The sequence below is a fragment of the Fukomys damarensis genome, unplaced genomic scaffold (assembly GCF_012274545.1).
Source record: "Fukomys damarensis isolate Sample0158 unplaced genomic scaffold, DMR_v1.0_HiC HiC_scaffold_16, whole genome shotgun sequence".
NCBI classification, from domain to species: domain Eukaryota; kingdom Metazoa; phylum Chordata; class Mammalia; order Rodentia; family Bathyergidae; genus Fukomys; species Fukomys damarensis.
The window spans coordinates 26,925,199-26,942,667 of record NW_022900928.1 but is presented as its reverse complement, the minus strand read 5'-3'; the positions used below and the strand labels follow the sequence as shown (position 1 = coordinate 26,942,667).

General features: G+C 51.0%; 2 protein-coding genes across 2 annotated transcripts in view; both read right to left on the bottom strand.

The window, feature by feature from the left end:
* Positions 1 to 146, bottom strand: part of Relt (RELT TNF receptor) — an 18,949-nt gene extending 18,803 nt beyond the window's left edge. The window contains exon 1 of the mRNA XM_010603253.2: positions 11 to 146. The gene's annotated coding sequence lies outside the window, so the exon portion shown is untranslated. The remainder of the gene's footprint in view (positions 1 to 10) is intronic.
* Positions 147 to 7,151: 7,005 nt separating this feature from the next.
* Positions 7,152 to 17,469, bottom strand: part of Arhgef17 (Rho guanine nucleotide exchange factor 17) — a gene marked incomplete at its 5' end in the record, with an annotated part of 57,389 nt that continues 47,071 nt past the window's right edge. The window contains 12 exons of the mRNA XM_010603342.2: positions 7,152 to 8,699; positions 10,928 to 11,197; positions 11,308 to 11,482; positions 12,307 to 12,455; positions 12,685 to 12,752; positions 13,065 to 13,151; positions 13,401 to 13,650; positions 14,173 to 14,474; positions 14,619 to 14,818; positions 15,367 to 15,440; positions 16,021 to 16,234; positions 16,598 to 16,716. Of these exons, the coding sequence (XP_010601644.1) occupies positions 8,503 to 8,699; positions 10,928 to 11,197; positions 11,308 to 11,482; positions 12,307 to 12,455; positions 12,685 to 12,752; positions 13,065 to 13,151; positions 13,401 to 13,650; positions 14,173 to 14,474; positions 14,619 to 14,818; positions 15,367 to 15,440; positions 16,021 to 16,234; positions 16,598 to 16,716 (2,105 nt within the window). The remainder of the gene's footprint in view (positions 8,700 to 10,927; positions 11,198 to 11,307; positions 11,483 to 12,306; positions 12,456 to 12,684; positions 12,753 to 13,064; positions 13,152 to 13,400; positions 13,651 to 14,172; positions 14,475 to 14,618; positions 14,819 to 15,366; positions 15,441 to 16,020; positions 16,235 to 16,597; positions 16,717 to 17,469) is intronic.

Below are 17,469 nucleotides of genomic sequence, written 5' to 3'. Positions count from 1 at the left end.
CCACGCTTACCTGGACGCCGCAGTTCCAGGTTGGCCCTACGTCCGACGCCGCCCCCGGGGCCAGCTGGGATAGCGCACAAGAGGCAGCGCAACCTGCGCGCCTTTTGAATGAATTGCCGGCCCGGCCCGGAGGCACGCGGCCCCGCCCCTCACATCACGGCTACTGGCTCCGCCCCCTACGTCAGGTTCCCGGCTCTTACCCCCGAGCCCGCTACAGAGGAGCCGCGTAGGGCCTCGCTCTCGGGCCAAGCCAAACTGCTCTAGGTCGCCATCTTTCGAGCACCCCAGGAACTGCAGAGCTGAGGGAGCGCGGTCCCGGGCGCATCTGGGATGGGTCCCTTAGAGCTAAACACAAAGAAAGGAGTTGCACAAAGCAATACAAAGAGACAGGAGCTTTTCTGGGCGCAGTGGCGCACACCTGTTATCCAGCAATTCAGAAGGCTCAGGTAAGAGGATCGCTGAGATAAGAAGTTCGAGGCCAGCCTGGACAACTTATCGAGATTCTGTCTCAGATTTTTAAAAAGGATGGGAGATAAAGGGGCCCAAGAGCCTCTGGGTTCAATCCCTTCTATTCAGTGGGGGTGAGGAGAGACTGGAGTCTTGGATATTGCTTGGGTCCTGCCACGTGGAAATGAGTGGCCAGAGAGCATAACCCCACTTGCCTTGTCAGATGAAGTTTATCTAGCTGGAGAGGAGGGGGGAAAAGCCCCTGGGGAGGGTGTCTACTATAAAGGAAGCCCAGGGCTTAGCCAAATCCCTACCCCTTTCTGATAGGGTTAGTCCTTAGCAAGACAGGTGACACACTCCTCTTTCTCCCTACCACCAACTGTCCAACGGTGGCAGCCATTGGAGTGCCCAGCATGGCAGTGGCTGGTGGCATAAATTGCACAAGCCCAGGCCACTATTCACACTGTATTCCCAGCTCTGTGAGCCATGCCCCTCTGTGAAGGGGAATTGTCAGAGGTAGCAGCTCACCAACAATTGTGCCCAACTCAGTATCATTCAGGGAGCTCAGGGGACTCTCCCAGAGCTGGTAGAGACTCTGAAAGCAGAAAAGGCCTACTGCTGCAGTCAGAAGCCTGGCTGGAGTCAAGATAATGACAGCCTGTGAAGGGAAATGAAGGTAAGTAAGTCTGTTGGGGATAGATGGGCTAGGGCTGGGGTTTTAAACGAACCCCATGGAATCTGAACCACATGAGAGACAGGAAAGGTCAGGTTCCCAGGGTCCAAGAAATTCCAGGAGAACTGGACACCTTGTGTGGCGGTGGGTATGGGTGGGGTGGTAGGGAAAGAGTTTCCATTTCCCAGGGCTGAGCCCAGCTTGTGGGAGGGCAGAGGGAACTCCAGGTAACTGGTGTCAGGGTCATGGTCCCTCCATTGTCTGTGTAGGCAGCCAGGGTAGGCCTAGTGGGTATGATTATTCCTGGGCCCCACATCCTAGTTTGTGGAGGAAGCCTTGAGAGGGTCAATACTGGGGCCCAGAGTCGGGGCCAGAGAAGCCCAGGATGCCCTCTCTTCCCACAGATTTTTTTTTTTTTTTTTTTTTTTTTTTTTTTTTTTTTTTTTTTTTTTTTTTTTTTTTTTTTGGTAAGGGGAACTTTTATACCTCATTTCCAAGTTTTGGGTCATAGTGGCATTTCAGATGCCACTTAGTCTCACCCGCACTTTTTTTTTTTGTACTGGGGTTCAAACTCAGGACCTTGCACTTGTGAGGCAGGTGGTGGAACAACTGAGCTAAATCCCTGGCTCAGATGCCACTTAGTAAACCAAGTAGGGATATGGTTTTTTGGTCAAGGAGCATTGGCATCTAATTAGACATCTTAAAAGAGGTCCAAGCCCATTCTACTACCTTTCTGGGAGACTTTGGTCAAATCCCCCCAACTTAGTTATTCATCTGAAAACTGGGGTGCCAAAACTTGTTGCCTCAAGATCATTCAAGTTTTCTGTAGGAGGCTCCTAGGCCACGCTGGCTCCACAAGGCAGGTCTGCAGAGCCACAGCCTGCACACTTCCCACCCCCGCACCCCTCAGGTTATGAAGGAACCTAATGACTATTTACTGCTGGTCAGGATGGGCGAGGTCCTCCTCCCACTGACTCTGATTCCTAAGCCCATGCAAGAAGTGACCCTCCCTGAGCGTCTGGGAACATCTGGGAGCATCTGGCTATTTCACAGTGAGGATACAGAAGGAGGGGTGGGCACCACAGGAGAGATTAAGGCTAGCTTTTCGTGGAACTTGGAGAGCCCCAGGCTCCAGAACAAAGGACTCGGAATCACAGGCTTTCTAAAATCCTGGCATCTGAGGTGACCTTACAAAACCTTCAGACTTATCTTGTTGAACCTCACACAGTGTAGCTAGGAAAGTGAGCCCAGAGAAGGCCTTAACTGCCACACCTCATTGTAGGTGGCATGGCATAAGTCCCTAGGAAGTTGGGGTGAGTTATGATGGTGACCCAGAGGCAGGGGCCAGGACATTGGCTTGTTTATGAGGAATCTGAACAGATGACTGCTTTGGTGACGAGTGGGGCACCTCCTGCCAGCTGTACTACAATTTTGAAATGGAAAAACAATCTTCCCTGGTATCCATGAAGAATTTCTTCCAGGACCCCTACATACATCAAAATTTGTGATATTCAAGTTCCTTACATAAAATGGCATAATTTTGCATGTAACCTATGCAGATGCTCCCCTGAACTTTAAATCAATCTCTACATCACTTATAATACCTAATGCAATGTAAATGCTATATAAATAGTTATGTATTGTTTAGAGAATGATGACAAGGAAAAGGTCTGCAGCTGTTTGGGACAGATACAACTATTGCATGTCTAACTAAATGGTTGACTGAATCTGCAGATGCAGAAGTCATGAAAACCAAAGGCCAACTATACAAGGCTGGAGGAACAAGAGGTTCAGACTTAGATTTCAGTGCTCTGTCCTAGGCTGACACCTAGCAGCGCAGGTCCTGCTCTGCCTGAAGGTGTGTTTGTGATACTCTTTGTGCCTTAGCTCCATGAGGAAGGGCTCATTCTAGAGGCCTGGGTCTTGGAGGTCAGAGTAGGGGTCAGCCTGTGGTTACAGCAGGAGCTGAGCTAGGATTATCTGGATCTGAAGCCCAGGTTCAGCATGTATTCAGCCAGTTCAGCCTGAAAGTTCCAGCCTGCTAGATCTGGAGTCCTACTGGGATTGGGGACTGAGGTTTGGGCCCCCTCTGGCTTCATTGGGCTCCCCATCCTCTCATTGATACCTTTCCTGGTCATATTGGATCACCTGACTGGTGCTCAGAAAGGCAGGTGTGAGAGTCTCTTGGTTCTTTTTTTTTTTTTTTTTTTTTTTTTTTTTTTTTTTTTTTGGTACCAGGGATTGAACTCAGGTCCTTGTGCTTGCCAGGCAGGTGGTGGAACCACTGAGCTAAATCCCCGGCCCATCTTGGTTCTATGGTAGGTCTAAAAATAAATAAAATAAAATCCAGAGCCACCAACTGCAGGCAGTAGGGCTGAGAGATCCCAAGGTTGTACTTGCAGTCCAGTTACTCTCTGGGCCCAGAACACAGATAGATCAAGGACCAGGGACTGTGTGGCTATGCCCAGGAAGGAAGGTGGCTTGCTGCAGCATTAGAGGTTAAGAAGCCTGGAGAAGAGAAATTTCAGGAAAAATGGAGGAATATATGTTTTAATGGGACAATGGAAGATTCGCCATTCCCAGTTTTGCCCTAGGCTGAGATAGCCTTTGGCAAATCACCTCACCTAAGAACAAGCCCACCCAGGGGGTTATGTGGATCTACAGAGACCCCGTGTTGGGGATAACAGCTTCTGCCAGGCCCCTGGAGCTCATCTGTTCCCTTTCCTCCCCTTCTCGGGGCAATGCTTGTCCTGGGTAACTTCCCACAGCTGGCATTAGGGACCTTGCCCTTACTGATCCCTGATGCCAGCTGTCTTCCTCCCCAGTTCAGTTCTGCAATCTACCCCACACCCACCTGAGATGCCCAGGCTCTTGCCTTTGCTGGTCAGAGCTCCTCACTGCCCACAAATGAGTCCAAAATAGCACTTTCCCTTGCAGCTTCCCGCAGTCAGTCCATGCCTTAAGTCTGGGAGGACAGAAAGAGACTTGGTGTTTGGCAGGCAAGCAAAAGATGTGAAGGGCTCTCAGAGGTCAGTTGCATCCAGAGAGGGGCAGGCACTTGCCCTGGTCACATATAAGGAAGAGCCAGGGCTGGAGCTTGTGTTTAGGCCCTTTGGTCCCCCATCTACTCCTGGACCCTTGCCTGGGCATTTACTGCTCCTCTCACCAAACTCTGTGATCTACAGACTGGTGTACTGAGGCTGATTTGCCTTCTGCCTCCCATGGTTTCTAAGGGTCATTTCCTGGCTTTTCAGACCATAGGAAACCTACCTTGACTCTTCCCCAGCATTAATGCTGCCTTACTGTTTGATTTCAGGTAAGTCCCTGTCCATCTCTGTACTTCATCTTTCCCATGAACCAGATGGTCCATCTTAACCTTGCTTTCTGTCCCTATCCCAAAGGACTGCCTAGAAAGAAGAGATGATCTTTGGCTTGGACTCTTTCCCCTTCACTGGATGACCCTTCTTGGGGTTGCTGTAACATGAGCCAGAGTGACTAGATGTGATTGCTCAGGCTGTCTCACCTGTCCCCCAGCCACCCCATACGGCATGGAGACCTGAGCAAAGCAGATGTGAACCCATGTTGTTTCCTGCAGTAGAGGGGACCTTGAAGGCATTTAACCTCTGAACGCTTTTTCCCCACTGGAAACAGGGTACCCGCCTCCCAGACCATTCATTATGAAGTTCCAGGCTTGCAGCAAACAGTAAATAGAAGCTGGGGTTGTCACTTTCAGGACCCAAATTGGATTTTCCAGATTTAATTCAACAATTATTTATGGAACATCTACTGTGCTACCTGCTGCAGCAGGCCTGGAGATGAAAGAGAACAAAAAGTCCCTCATCCCAGAGCTCCCACTCTAGCTTCCTCCCTTTCTTCTTTCCCACTCCACCTGGGTCTGCACTCTTGCACCCCTCCTTGCTTTGGCTCAGTTACCTCTTAATATAAGACCCAGCTCTGCTTTCTCCCTGCTCATCCTCAGAGGCCAGTCACAGCCACCTGCTGTGAAGCTATAGTTTTCCATCATGGCTGGCAAAACAGCCCCATGCTGACTGAAGCCAGGGTGACCAAGAGGAAGATAAGCAGTGACAAGATGTTGTTTCTTTGCCTGCGAGTGTTCACTTTATGAACATTCACTGAATTGCACACTGACATTGTATTTTTTTTTTTGTGTGTGGTATGGGGGATCGAACTCAGGTTCTTGTGCTTGCAAGGCAGGTGTTGGAACCACGGAGCCAAATCCCTGGCCCCGTACTTTCTTTTATAAAAATGTTACACTTCAATAAAGTTTCCAGTAACAATATTGATATCCGAGTTCCTCGTGAGGGTTCTGACTGAATTGGTCTTGGTGGGCCCAGGCCCCTAGCTGAAAACCATAGCTTTAGGGGAGCTAAGTCGTCCAGGAGTCTCTGCTGGGCTGAAGGCCTGAGGCCTCTTCACCCAGGGAAGCTGCCTTTCAAGTGACAGCAGGCTATGCCAGTCCCATTACTTCTGAGGTATTCAAGCTGGGAAAATGGCAGATTTGGCTTTGGATAGGTTGTGCCAGAACTGAAGTCTGGGCCAGGCCTCTGTTGAGGGGCTAGGAGTTCTATGGCAGCAGAATCTGTGAAATACTGGGAGCAGTTGGCTGGCAGCAGTGGAGGAGCCAGACTTACAGTGGTGGGGCCAAGAGGTCCTGAGTCGGTCTCATGTCTGGGCCACCATTCCACCTGACAGCCATTTGTGCCAGTTGGTTTTCCCCAGAAAGCACACTTTTTGTTTCAAAGGTAGAATCTTTTCCTTGCATCGTTAAGACCTGTGCACAACAAGCAACCATCCCGTTCTAAAAAAGATTATGAGCCCCATTGCACAGATGGTGAAACAGCTTAGAGAAGGGTACAGTTTGCCCAGTCATATACTGTAGCTGGTTAGCGGCATAGTTGAGATTCCAAAGTCTGTCCAGCTGCACAGCCCATGGTCTTTTCATGTTTTGTTTCATCATAAATCCCACACAAACATTACCTTCTACTCTGTAGTAGATCTGCTTAATCCCCTCCTCACTGGGAAAATAGTGCAGCAGGGAGATGTTCTCTGTGTGGGCCATGGGGTTGAAGACACAGCAACCCCCCGTTAGACCTATCAGTTTGGTCTCCCTTGCAGGAAGTATTTCTTTTTTAAGTACTGGAGATCACTCAGGGCCTTGCATATATTAAGCACCTGATCTGCTACTAAGCTACACCCCAGCCAGAAACAGAATTTTTTTTTTTTTTTTCTAGATAGGGTCTCACTATGTAGTTGAGACTGACCTGGAACTCACTTTGTAGCCCAGGCTGGTCTTAAACTCACAGTGATCTTCCTGCCTCAGGTTCCCGAGTGCTGGGATTACAGGCATGCGTCACCACACCCGGCTCAGAAACAGAATTTTTCAAAGGCAACTGCTTAGGCCGGAGATGTTCACACGTTTGGCACAGCTGACACCTGCCCTGCCCTTTGGAGTCCTGGCAGATGTACCATGGTGTGAAAGGCTCTTTGGCCCTGCACGGAGTGGCCCCATGTTACCTTTGCATTGTTATGTCTAACTGAATGACACCTCTGTGACACGGAATCAGACTTGGATTCTACCTCTGCTCAGAAAACTGCACTCACCTTGGTCTTGGTCAGGGTTCCCCAAGGCTTCACTGGAGAACAGTGTTTTCTGTAGAAGCCTTAGGTCCCTAGTGCCCTGATCATTAGCCTGCAGCTATCAGCTTGTTTCCCAAGGCCATCCCAAACTGACTCAGAAGCTCTTAATACATAAATTACATGTGTGTGTTTACATTATGTTGCACATTTGCGTATGTCATCCATAGGAGATTCTAGTAAGTAGCCCAGTTAGGAAGCACTGGACTAGCATAATTCCTTCATTTTCCCAAAAGGAAACTACAGTCCAGACAGGTGCATCGACCTGTCCAGGGTAACATACCAAGTCAGTGGCAACTCACCACCTCAGCATGACTTGTGTTCTCCAGGCCTCCCTTCTGCCCAAGCGAGTCAGTGTCAGGAAGCCCTTGTGGCTGGGAAACAAAGCCCTGAAGCGGCTGGCAGCAGGCTTCTATGGCTGCCAATGGGGAACTGTCATTTGGTGTTTCTATTTATTGATTCTTTAAATTTCATCATCCAAGAAGAGTTAATACATGACTGTTTGGTAGCAAGAGAGACATAATCTAAGACCACAATGACCCACCCACCCCAAACAAAAACAAAAACAGAACAGATCCCATCTGAAACCAGACCTTTGGAGTTGTAGCTGAAGCGAGGAGCTGAGGGTCAGAGTGGCTCCCTGCAGCCTGGGAGGCAGGGGAAAAGCAGCCCTCAAGTGGAAGCCTTCCCATTTGAAGAGACTATGCTCAGACTCTCAGCTCTGGGAGTCCTTCCTGAAGGGGCTGCCTCTGAGAGAGGGGTTGTAAGGAGAGGGATTCAGTGGTCAGTGAGGGGCTCCTAAGCTCACCCCCAAGGTGACCATCTATGCCAGTGCATGAGACACAGGGAGGCAGGGGCTGGGGTGGGGGGTAGGGCCAAACGCAAGGAATGAGGGCCCTTTTCTCTTACCTGAGGGAAAGCCCTGTCCAAGGCCCCACCAGTGTTCCCAAATTAAGAAACAACTGAAGGCACCACCAACACACCTGGGAAATGCTAAAGCCTGGGGTCACAGGAGTCACTGCCCCCAATAATCATTTTGTTCTGGATGACTGAGGGCACTTGGTCCTTGTCTCTAGGTCAGGATGGGCAGCCCATCAAAATTAGCTGGAAAATTGCTATCAAGGAGTGGTGTTTTGGTGCCCTGAACATGCAGAGTGTGTGTGTGTTTGTGTGTGTAATAGGGGAGACACTGGTTTCTCCAGGAAGGCTTGGATAGGGTCCCAGGGTGGCCTCTTGGGCAGGAATGTTTCTTCCCTCCTGTCATTTCCTCACATCACACCCTGCCCCAGGTCACGGCATAAATAAGTGCTTTGGAAAGTACTCATCTAAAAAGGAATATAAATACTGTACATGGGAAAGGATGCTATCCCTCAGCCTTCTGCTGCCCCCAGAAAACCCTCCAAATATTGCACATGGCCCTCCCTAGCCCTGTGGAGTCCAGGCCCAGCTGTGTCTTTGGTAGAAGCTCCAGGGATAGAGGTCCTGAGCAGCCCTCATGCCCCCACCCTGGTTACAACTGGGAGCACCGGAGCAGCCAGTGGGTTGGGGGAGGCGTCGGCTGGCTAGCGCTGTTCCAGCAGAAATGCTTCCTTGAAGACGAGACAGCCCATAGAGTCACGTGTGTGCCCCAGCCAGACACTCCTGGTCAAGGTCTGCATGTGGGCGAGGGACAGGCAAGCAGACTGAGCGCAGGTGGGCAGGCAAGTCCTGGGCTACAGTGGACAGGGTCACACCCTCCATAGGAGGAGGTGGTTTGTGCTGTCATCTCGGCCCACAGTCTCACTGCTGCCACTGCCCCCACTGCTGAGCCGGAAGTCCTCATATCCGTCACCTCCACTGATAACCAGCATTTTAGGCCTGGCCGAGGTGGGGCCTCGATGCCGAGGGGAGTCCCGATGCTCGAGGGATGGCAGCTTCTCAGGGCCTGGGGGACACAGGGGAGGATCCATCAGCCTGAGGTGACTGTGGCTTTACTGACCCTTCATAGCCTGAGTTTCCATACCCCAGAAGATACTAAGAAAGACATTTCCTATGAAGGATCCTATTTCCTGTTAGCCAAAAGCTTATTTGGAAAGAAATGCCCACTCCCTGGCAGTCAGGCTTCTTAACTCCCTCCTAAATTTTCTAGTCAAGAATGATCTAACTTCCCAAGGCCACACAAGTTTCTCTCTTTATTACTGCACATATAAGTACTCTTGTCATATAATTAATTGCAGTCATGGGCTGCACAGCAATGTTTCAGTTAGTGGTAGATTACTATATGATAGAATCTCCGTAAGATTTTAACAAAGCCAAAAAATTCCTATCGCCAGCTGTGTATGGTGGTATACACCTATACTCCCAGAAATGGGGTGGGGAGGGGCTGAGGCAGGAGGATCCTGCAAGTTAAGAGGCCAGCCCGGGCTACATACTTCAAGGCCAGCTTGAACTGCAATAGCGAGACCCTGTCTCAAAAAAAATTTTTTTTCCTGTTGCCTAGTGACTGTTTTTTTTAATGGTACTGGGTCTTGAACTCAGAGGCTTCACATTGAGCTATATCCCAGTCTTTTTTTTTTTTTTGATACTGGGGATCAAACTGAGGACCCTGCACTTGCGAGGCAGGTGGCAGCACCACTGAGCTAAATCCCCCATCCCATCCAAGTCTTTTATTTTATTTTGAAACAGGGTCTTATTAAGTCACTAAATTGTCCAGGCTCAAACTTCTGATCCTCCTGCCTCAGCTTCCCACAATGCTGAATTAACACCACCATACCCTGCTGTCGTAGTCATCTTAAAGATATAGTACAATATATTACTTATGGGTCCACGATGATGCTGGTATAAACAGATACACTGTGTTACCAGCTCTATAAATGTATAGCACGTACAATTGTGTATAATACACAATATTGAAATTGCTAGTACACAACTATGTATGACAGGTACTGGGGATTGAACCCAGGGCCTGTGCATGTTAAGCAAATTCTCTGTCACTGAACCACAACCCTAGCCCTGTATTTCCTAAACCTTTTTTGTTTTTAGATAAAATCTCGCTAAATTGATCTGGAACTTCCCATTCCCCTCCCTCAGCTTCCTGGGATTATAGACATGCACCACCACTACATATACTAAATTTTTATTGTTGTTTCATAGTATATTATGTAAAAAAAATTTTTTACTGTAAACAATATGCCATATTATGCTAGCAACTGCCTCATATATCTTATTACTGAATTTCTTCACTGCAACATTTTGTCTTGTCCTTGGTTTCATCTTATATTGTTTTGTTCATCATGGCCCCAGGAGCAGTAAGCTCTACCATTTCTATATACCATATGACCTAGCAGTGCAGCCTAGGCTTTACCACCTAGTTTGAGTGAGTATACTCTGTGATGTTCACACAACAATGAAACTGCCTAACAAAAAGCGAAACATCCCATTGCTAAGAAGTAGACAACTGTATATACTGTTCCTGTTTCTAATACCCACTTCTCCTTTTGATAGTTCAAGTCTTCTGTGGACCCAGACAGCTCCTGACTGAAGCTTTACTGCTTCCCAACTCCCGCAGCCCCTTCCTCTTGTGACTATGTTTTCTTGTCCTGATTGTGACCTCTCTGAGGGACCTCATTTCCCACTACTTCACTTTCTAATTCTCATAGGCTAGTTTTTGCCATATGTGCCATTTTATGTCCTCTTTTTTGGTGCTATTTCATTTCCTGCTCTGTACATCACTTCCTGAGTCTACTTGAAATGATGTCCTATACATCATTTCTAGCATTCTATTTCCTGTTGTATATAAGAAATATACAACAGGATAGCTTTCCTACAAAACATATCTGTGCTATATTTTGCTTCTTGGCTTATAGTTTACTTCCTGTCCCCTGTGACACTTCTTTGGACAGAATTTTATGCACATACATGCACAGACTCACACACACATTCAACACATATACAGTACTCTAGTAGAGGGGTTTTTAGACTTCTACTCCTGCTTTTTTATGTGATGCTGAAGATCAGACCCAGGGCCTTGCACATGCTAGGCAAGTGCTCTACTCTTGAGCTAAACTCCTGGCCTCTCCTCTCCTCCCTCTTTAAAACTCTTCCAGCAGGACAATAAGGAGTCCAACCCAAAAGTCCAGAGTCCCTGGGTTGAGGTAGAATGGGCAGACCTACCTGTGTCTGAAGGAGGTGGTGGGGTTGGGCAGAGAAGGTTGAAGCCATCTGGCAGCTGGACTGCAGCCAGGAAGCGGACGTGGCCTGTGTGCCCCTGGCCTAGGCCAGCAGGGCTGAGAGGTGCCCGTGGACAGCTGACAGTACTGGGGGAGGTGGGCATGGTGAGCACCACGCCGGCACTGGTGCCCACCCACAGCAGCTCTTCACACACCAGCAGGGCAGTGATCCGTAGGCAGGCAGCCTTGTGCTGCCGGATGATGGCATCTGAGCCTGTGTGGGAAACAGATCAGCTCTAAGGCACACAGGTGGCCCCGCTCAGCCTCCTCAGTGACAGGACAAAGGCTCCATGGAAAGGTGCAATGGTAGTTTTAGGACAGTACCTGCCAGCATCCTGTGCACAGGAGGGGTGACATCTACTTCTGCCAGCTGCTCAAAGGTATCTGGGTGGTAGAGACACACATGAGCACTGCCTTTCAACGTCACCCACACGCCCAGGCTGGAGTCCACCATGCAAGCCACGCTTCGGCTTGAATCCTGCCCCACACAGAATGTGTGCTGTGGGTGAGGAGAAGGCAGAGAGCAGACAGGTGACTTGCAGGCCTGTCTCCTGATCCGTCTTGAGCAGCCTGCATCCATCCCTTATTCCTCAAATGCCCACCATACCTGTCTGGATCCCTATCAGGACTGACTGCCCCAGCCATGTCGGCCCTGGGTCTCGACAACTGACCTTCCAAAGCTTGGTGCACTGGTGCCTCCCCACTCAGCCCCGGGGAATTAAAATGGGAGTGCCCTTTCCCCATGCACCTCAGGTGACTTAAGGATCAGAGAACTTCAAGGCTTGGAGAGTTTTAAGACTGGTCATTGGCCTCTCCCTGAACAGATGGGGATGCCCAGCCTAGGAGGGAAAAGCAACCTGCCCAAGGCCACCCAGCTCGTCAGCCACAGAGGTGGGACCCGAACCTAGGCTTTGTCTCCAGCCCAGCCAATGAGTCCCTGAGTGGGAAGTCAAGGCAACTACCCCAGGGATGACCTGTGCCAGAAACCTCTGGCACATATGTTAATGAAACCAGGACTCCATAACAGAGTCTAATGCTAAAGATGGAAACATTAGAAAGGATCTTTGACTTATTCCTAAGAGACCCCAATACCTGTGCTGAGAACAGAAGGTGCACAGGAGGCTAAGGGAATCCTAACAAACATGGCACTTACTGTCTTCCTCATCAGCTAGAGAATAAATGAGGATCGGAGAGGGACAGGCCTGGCTCGGCATCACACAAAGGTGAAGGGAAGGTCCCTACCCTTCAGCTGATTGCTTATCTCCCTCTCGGCTGGGCCCAACTTATCCAAAGTCATCAATTCCAGCTCCCTTCCCCTGCTACCTCTAGCTGCAGCGTGTCAGGGCTCAGAACAAGGACTCGATTCTGGCAGCCACACCATAGCCGCCTACCCACAGACACCATCTTGGTAATGGGGCTCCCCTGAGCACCCAGGGTCACTGATTTGAAGTTTTGGGGGTCCCAGAATCGACCTGAAGTGGGAGCAGAGTAAATAAAAGAGGAGATTCAGTGCAGTACTGAATTTAGCCATCCCCACCCCGCAATTAGACATGAACATCCATTTATAAGTGAGGACACGGAGGCCTGGGAGCTGCCCAAAGCCACGCCTCTAGCCCCAAGAGCTTGAGGCTCCACTTTGCCCAGGAGAGAGCTTCACCACAAGGAAGGGGATCAGGGTGAGCAGGGTGCAAGGATACCCACCTGCTTCCCTTTGGTAGATAACAAGTTCTCCATTGGCCAGGGACACAAATACCTGGTTATTCAGATACCTGAAAAGAAGGGAAGAAGGGTCAGGACTTTGGGAAGACAAAGTGGATTACCCGGGGCCAGAGGGGTCACTAAATGTCTACGGCTCTTGAGAGATCACCTCTTCTCACCCTGCTCTCCAGGTGGGATAAGCCTGAGGCTAAGGGGCAGCAACTTGCCCACCTTCACAGTGTATGAGACACAGCTGGCCCGAGGCTCTGTTCTATGACTTCCCCTAAAAGGAGGGCTTGATAGGGCAGGGGCCCAGGTGAACAGAGGAGGCCCGTGTGTGTGTCTGTAAAGGGTTTGGATGGGAAAAGCACACTGGGCCTTACAGGATGCAGGTCACGGAGGCTGTGTGCTGGAGCTTCATGCTGTTCCTGCGATCACGGATGCTGTCAGAGGACTGGTACACATGGACACTGTGGATAGGGGTAAGTACCTGTGACAAATGCTTACACACACAGCCCCAAGAGTTATCTCTCCACCCCCATCTCCCCTGCACCAGACACCTGCACAAGATACTAGATCTCATAGCCTCTCTGGGCGTTAGGATATGTGCCATCCTGGCTGATAGGACCCCTGAACCCTGACCCAAAGCCCTCCCACTCTGGCTTCAGGAGCATGAAGCTCAGTTCTGACACCGTCCCCAGCTCATCCTCTACCCCTACCAGCCATCCTCAGTGCCCAGCCACACAGAGCTCTGGTAGGCCTCTGGGTCCACACTCAGTAGGTCCTCAAGGCTGCCCCGTGTGAAGGAGCCACGGCTGGAGCGGCGTAGGGCTCTCCCATCCATCGGGCTGGTTCCACAGGGTCCACTGGGCCCAAAGGAGCCAGACAGTGACAGGAAGCCAGGCTCCTGCTCTTCCTCTGAGCTGGTCGTCTCTGCTGTGGCCTCTTTGGAGCTCGGGGTTTCTTCATCTGAAGGGAGACAAAGGTCTCTGTCTTCATTCCCCTCCACCAGGCCAGAGACCCAATGTCTTTTTTCTTTTGGTACTGGGGATCAAACTCAGGACCTTGCACTTGTGAGGCAGTTGCGGTTACACTGTGCTAAATCCCCAGTTCAAACCGATCTCTTTCTAATCCTCAGCTCCCGCTAAAATCCCTTCTGCATCCCCTCCTGAGGGCCTTCTGCATCTGCTCAGGCCTTGTCATCCTGCTCACTGACAGCAACCATACCTCCAGGTTCCTAGTCCTACCTGCCACCAGTGTTGGCCAGAGGGACCAACCTGTCCACCCAGTAACCCACCTGCCTTAAGTGGGTATTCCAGAAAATTCAGGATTCCGCTTGCCTATCCTACTGTCCTCTGGGTCATTAGTGTCACAACCCTGGTGTACCTCTCAGGCCGCCACTGATCTGTGCTATCATCCTGAGATCTGAGTCCTGCCTCGGCCTCCTCACCGCCTCCTCCATCTTCTGCCAACCCCAAGTCTGGCACTCACTGCCAAAGCTGGAGGAGATGGTAGACCGGCTGGCTTGGCTCTGCAGGGTCCCTGAAGGGCTGGGCGAAGACTCATCATCAGAGTCGCTGTCAAAGGGCACCAATTCGGGGCGGGAGTCACCCTCTGTGGGGCCGGGTGCCATCTCCAGGCCAGAGCCTGAGATGGAGATGTGCAGGCAGGGTTGTGACCCCGGCTCAGCCATCGTCACTACTTCTTCCTCTGCTACAGCCTCGATGTCCAGCTCCTGCCCAACCGGCTCTGGGGCAGTCTCTGGAGGGTTCCTCGGTGGCTCGGGATTCTCCCTGAGACAGAAATTGGGGAGAGAGCGTCTAGGAGGCGCGGCACAGGGTCTGGCGCAGGCCACGCCCATGTGGGTGTGGCCTCAGAGTGTTCCGCGGGCAAGGCTATCTCCCAGGCCCCTGGCGCCCGCCCACCCCGGGCCTCACCGGTGGCAGCGGGGCTGCAGGCCTGGCACTGCCCCGATGCAGAGGATGCGGGCTGAACAGACAGCAATACAGGCCTCCACGTCGGGCTCTGCACGCAAGCTCAGCAGGCACACCTGGCCCACGTAGCCGTCGCTGTTACACACCCACACCTCCGGCGTGGGATCTGGGCAGCTGCTGAGGGTGGGGGCCGCACACGAAAACTGCAGGAGTGCCAACGGACAACCAAAGGTAAATAGAGGAATTGCTGCCAGCATCCCTTCTAGCAGGTGATCCCAGCAGAATGGGAGGAGGAAGGCCTGCATGGGCACGTGTGGATTCCCCACGCCTCCCTCCACCCTTCTCCACACAGCGCACACAGAACACCGGACACTCTTTCCTCATCAAATGCACCCATGCCCGTGTGACACAAGCCTCACCCATACCTGCATGTCCATGTACACCATGACTGTGATCATGGAAATATGCATGTAACACATATGACATTTTGAACCTTTGAACATATGTATGCAGATTCATGCAAGTGCGCCAATTAGATACATCACATCAGTCCTATAGCCTTCCTTCACATGAACACATATAGATACCTAAGAAACATACAAACTCAGGTCCACATGCACATACAGGGAAAGACAAAGGAAGGAACTGCAACTTTTAAGACACACAGTCAATGCTGTATACAGAACAAAAATTCATCAACACATGTTGGCTTTGCCACGCACATCCACATGACCCACGTGCATACACACACCTGCATGCCACTGCGGGTTTTCATGATGGGGATGGCCTTCAGGAACTCAGGGTCTAGACAGCTTTTGCTGGATGCTGTAGTGGAGGTGGATGGACAGGTAGACAGAGGGGACAGGCAGAAGGATACAGACCTTGCTTAGCATCCACCTTGCCCTGGTCCTGCCCCAGCCCCATTTTCCATCCTCCTGTCCCTTGGGGTCTATCTAGGGAGGGCCTGATCCATCAAACTACAGTGAGGAACTGTGGATTTTGCCCTGCTGTTCCTGGCTTCAGTATTTCCATCTTTCTAATGAGGATGTTACGTCTAGAGGTCTCTTCAGCCATGACCCTGATCAATAGCTCTCCTTGATACAGCCATGTTTGGTGGTGGGGTGGGGAGGGTCTTGCCTAGTCATGCCCATGACGGCACACTTGGCCTAAATTGACCCTGTCTGTTGGGTCCCTTTGCTGCCAGAGAGGACCTGGGAAGGCCACAGTTAGTATTCAGTCCCATGTTCTACTGCAGAAGTCTCATTCCTCCTCCTCCTCCCTTCCCCCTCCCCCTTCCCCTCTTCTGCTGGAGCACAAGACACAGCACTTCTGGGGTTTCAGGCTTCTGAAGTCAGACACTGCCTGCAACTCTAGGAGGAGAGTGCTGGTATGGGCCCTGGCTCACCCAGCTTTCTCTTGGCCTCATCAAAGGCCTGCTCGAAACCCAGGCGGGCATCAGGGTGGGGGAACTCAAAGATGAAGGAATCGGTGCCCTCAGGTCGGGTGGCACACAGCTCCAGCTTGGTGGGTGGAAAGGAAAGTGCGTAGCACAGAGCCTGCTTCTCTGACAGGTCCCGGTGCATGGCAGCCGAGAGATCCCGCAGTGCGTCATCCAGGTTCTGTGGGGAAGAACATTCAGGCTTCAGGTCCAAGGTCTCCCCATAGCCAGCACTTGCCCTTGGAGTATGTGGGGACTGACCTCTTCTTTCATATAGGAAGTGGGACACTGTCTCCTCCCTTAACCAGGATTTTCCCAGACAGGGGCTGGGCCGTGTCTCCCTCTCCAGTGGGTTAGAGCCATATTTCTACTTTCAGACCTAGAACATGTTACTTCCCTCAAACAGCAGTCAGGTTGTAATTTTCCCCTTCAGATAAATGACAAGGGTATCTCTTCCCTTAGGTAAATGCCAAGGTGGTGTCTTCCCCTCAGAGTGTCAGGGAGCCCGCACCCCAACCCTTAGCTGCAGGCATAGGGCACAGACCTGGTGGGGAAAGCCGAGGCTCTCAGAGAGCTTGCTCATTTGGCCCAGTGTGGTGAGGTCTTCATCCAGGCGGCTGATGGCCTTCTGGATGTTCTCCCGATTTGTGGCTTGGGATGCCCCTGTGGGGATAGAGGAAGCCCATGGACAGATAGGTAGAAAAGATCAGGATGTCCAGACATTCTTTCCTCTCTGTACAACCTTCAGCTAGACAAGAGGATCGGCCCAATAGAGTTTACAGACCCCCTGTCCTCGGGGACACCATTACTAGTTAAGCCCTTTCCCGGAGAAACCTCCCAGAGAAAACTGGAGGAGCACAGAGTATGTAATGGCAGACAGCTTCACAGGTTACGCAAGCACTAGGCTGGGGCAGGTACAGCCAGCCATGGCAGAGCTGCCAAAGAGGCACAGCCTCAGGAAGTCAAATCTGCTGACCAAGGGACTCACATCCCCACGAAGGGGAGACAATGAGCTGATGCCCTGGATTTCTCTGGTCTTATCCCACATGTGACCACTGCCAAATGGCTCGCCCCTCATGCTCACTGCCTGGCTTAGGGGGTATGTACACTCTGGACCAGTGGCCCAGATGTGACCCCTCCACCCCCTAGGCTATGACACCAAATCTCCAAATCAAGGGACAGGAAATTTCTTTCTTTTTCGTCTTTCCTAAATGATAATTGTTTTTCTGGTTTGTTCTTCTTAGCACATATTGGTGGTAAATATACATTTAGTTGGGTCACAGGTTGCTGAATGGTAAGAAAGAAGGGGTCATATCAGCTTGAGAGGAGGGACAGGTTTTAAGACAGGCCTTGGGATGGCTCTGTGGCCAGGGACCCTGCAGGGGAGAGGGATGGTCTGTTGAAGAGGGGTAGGGG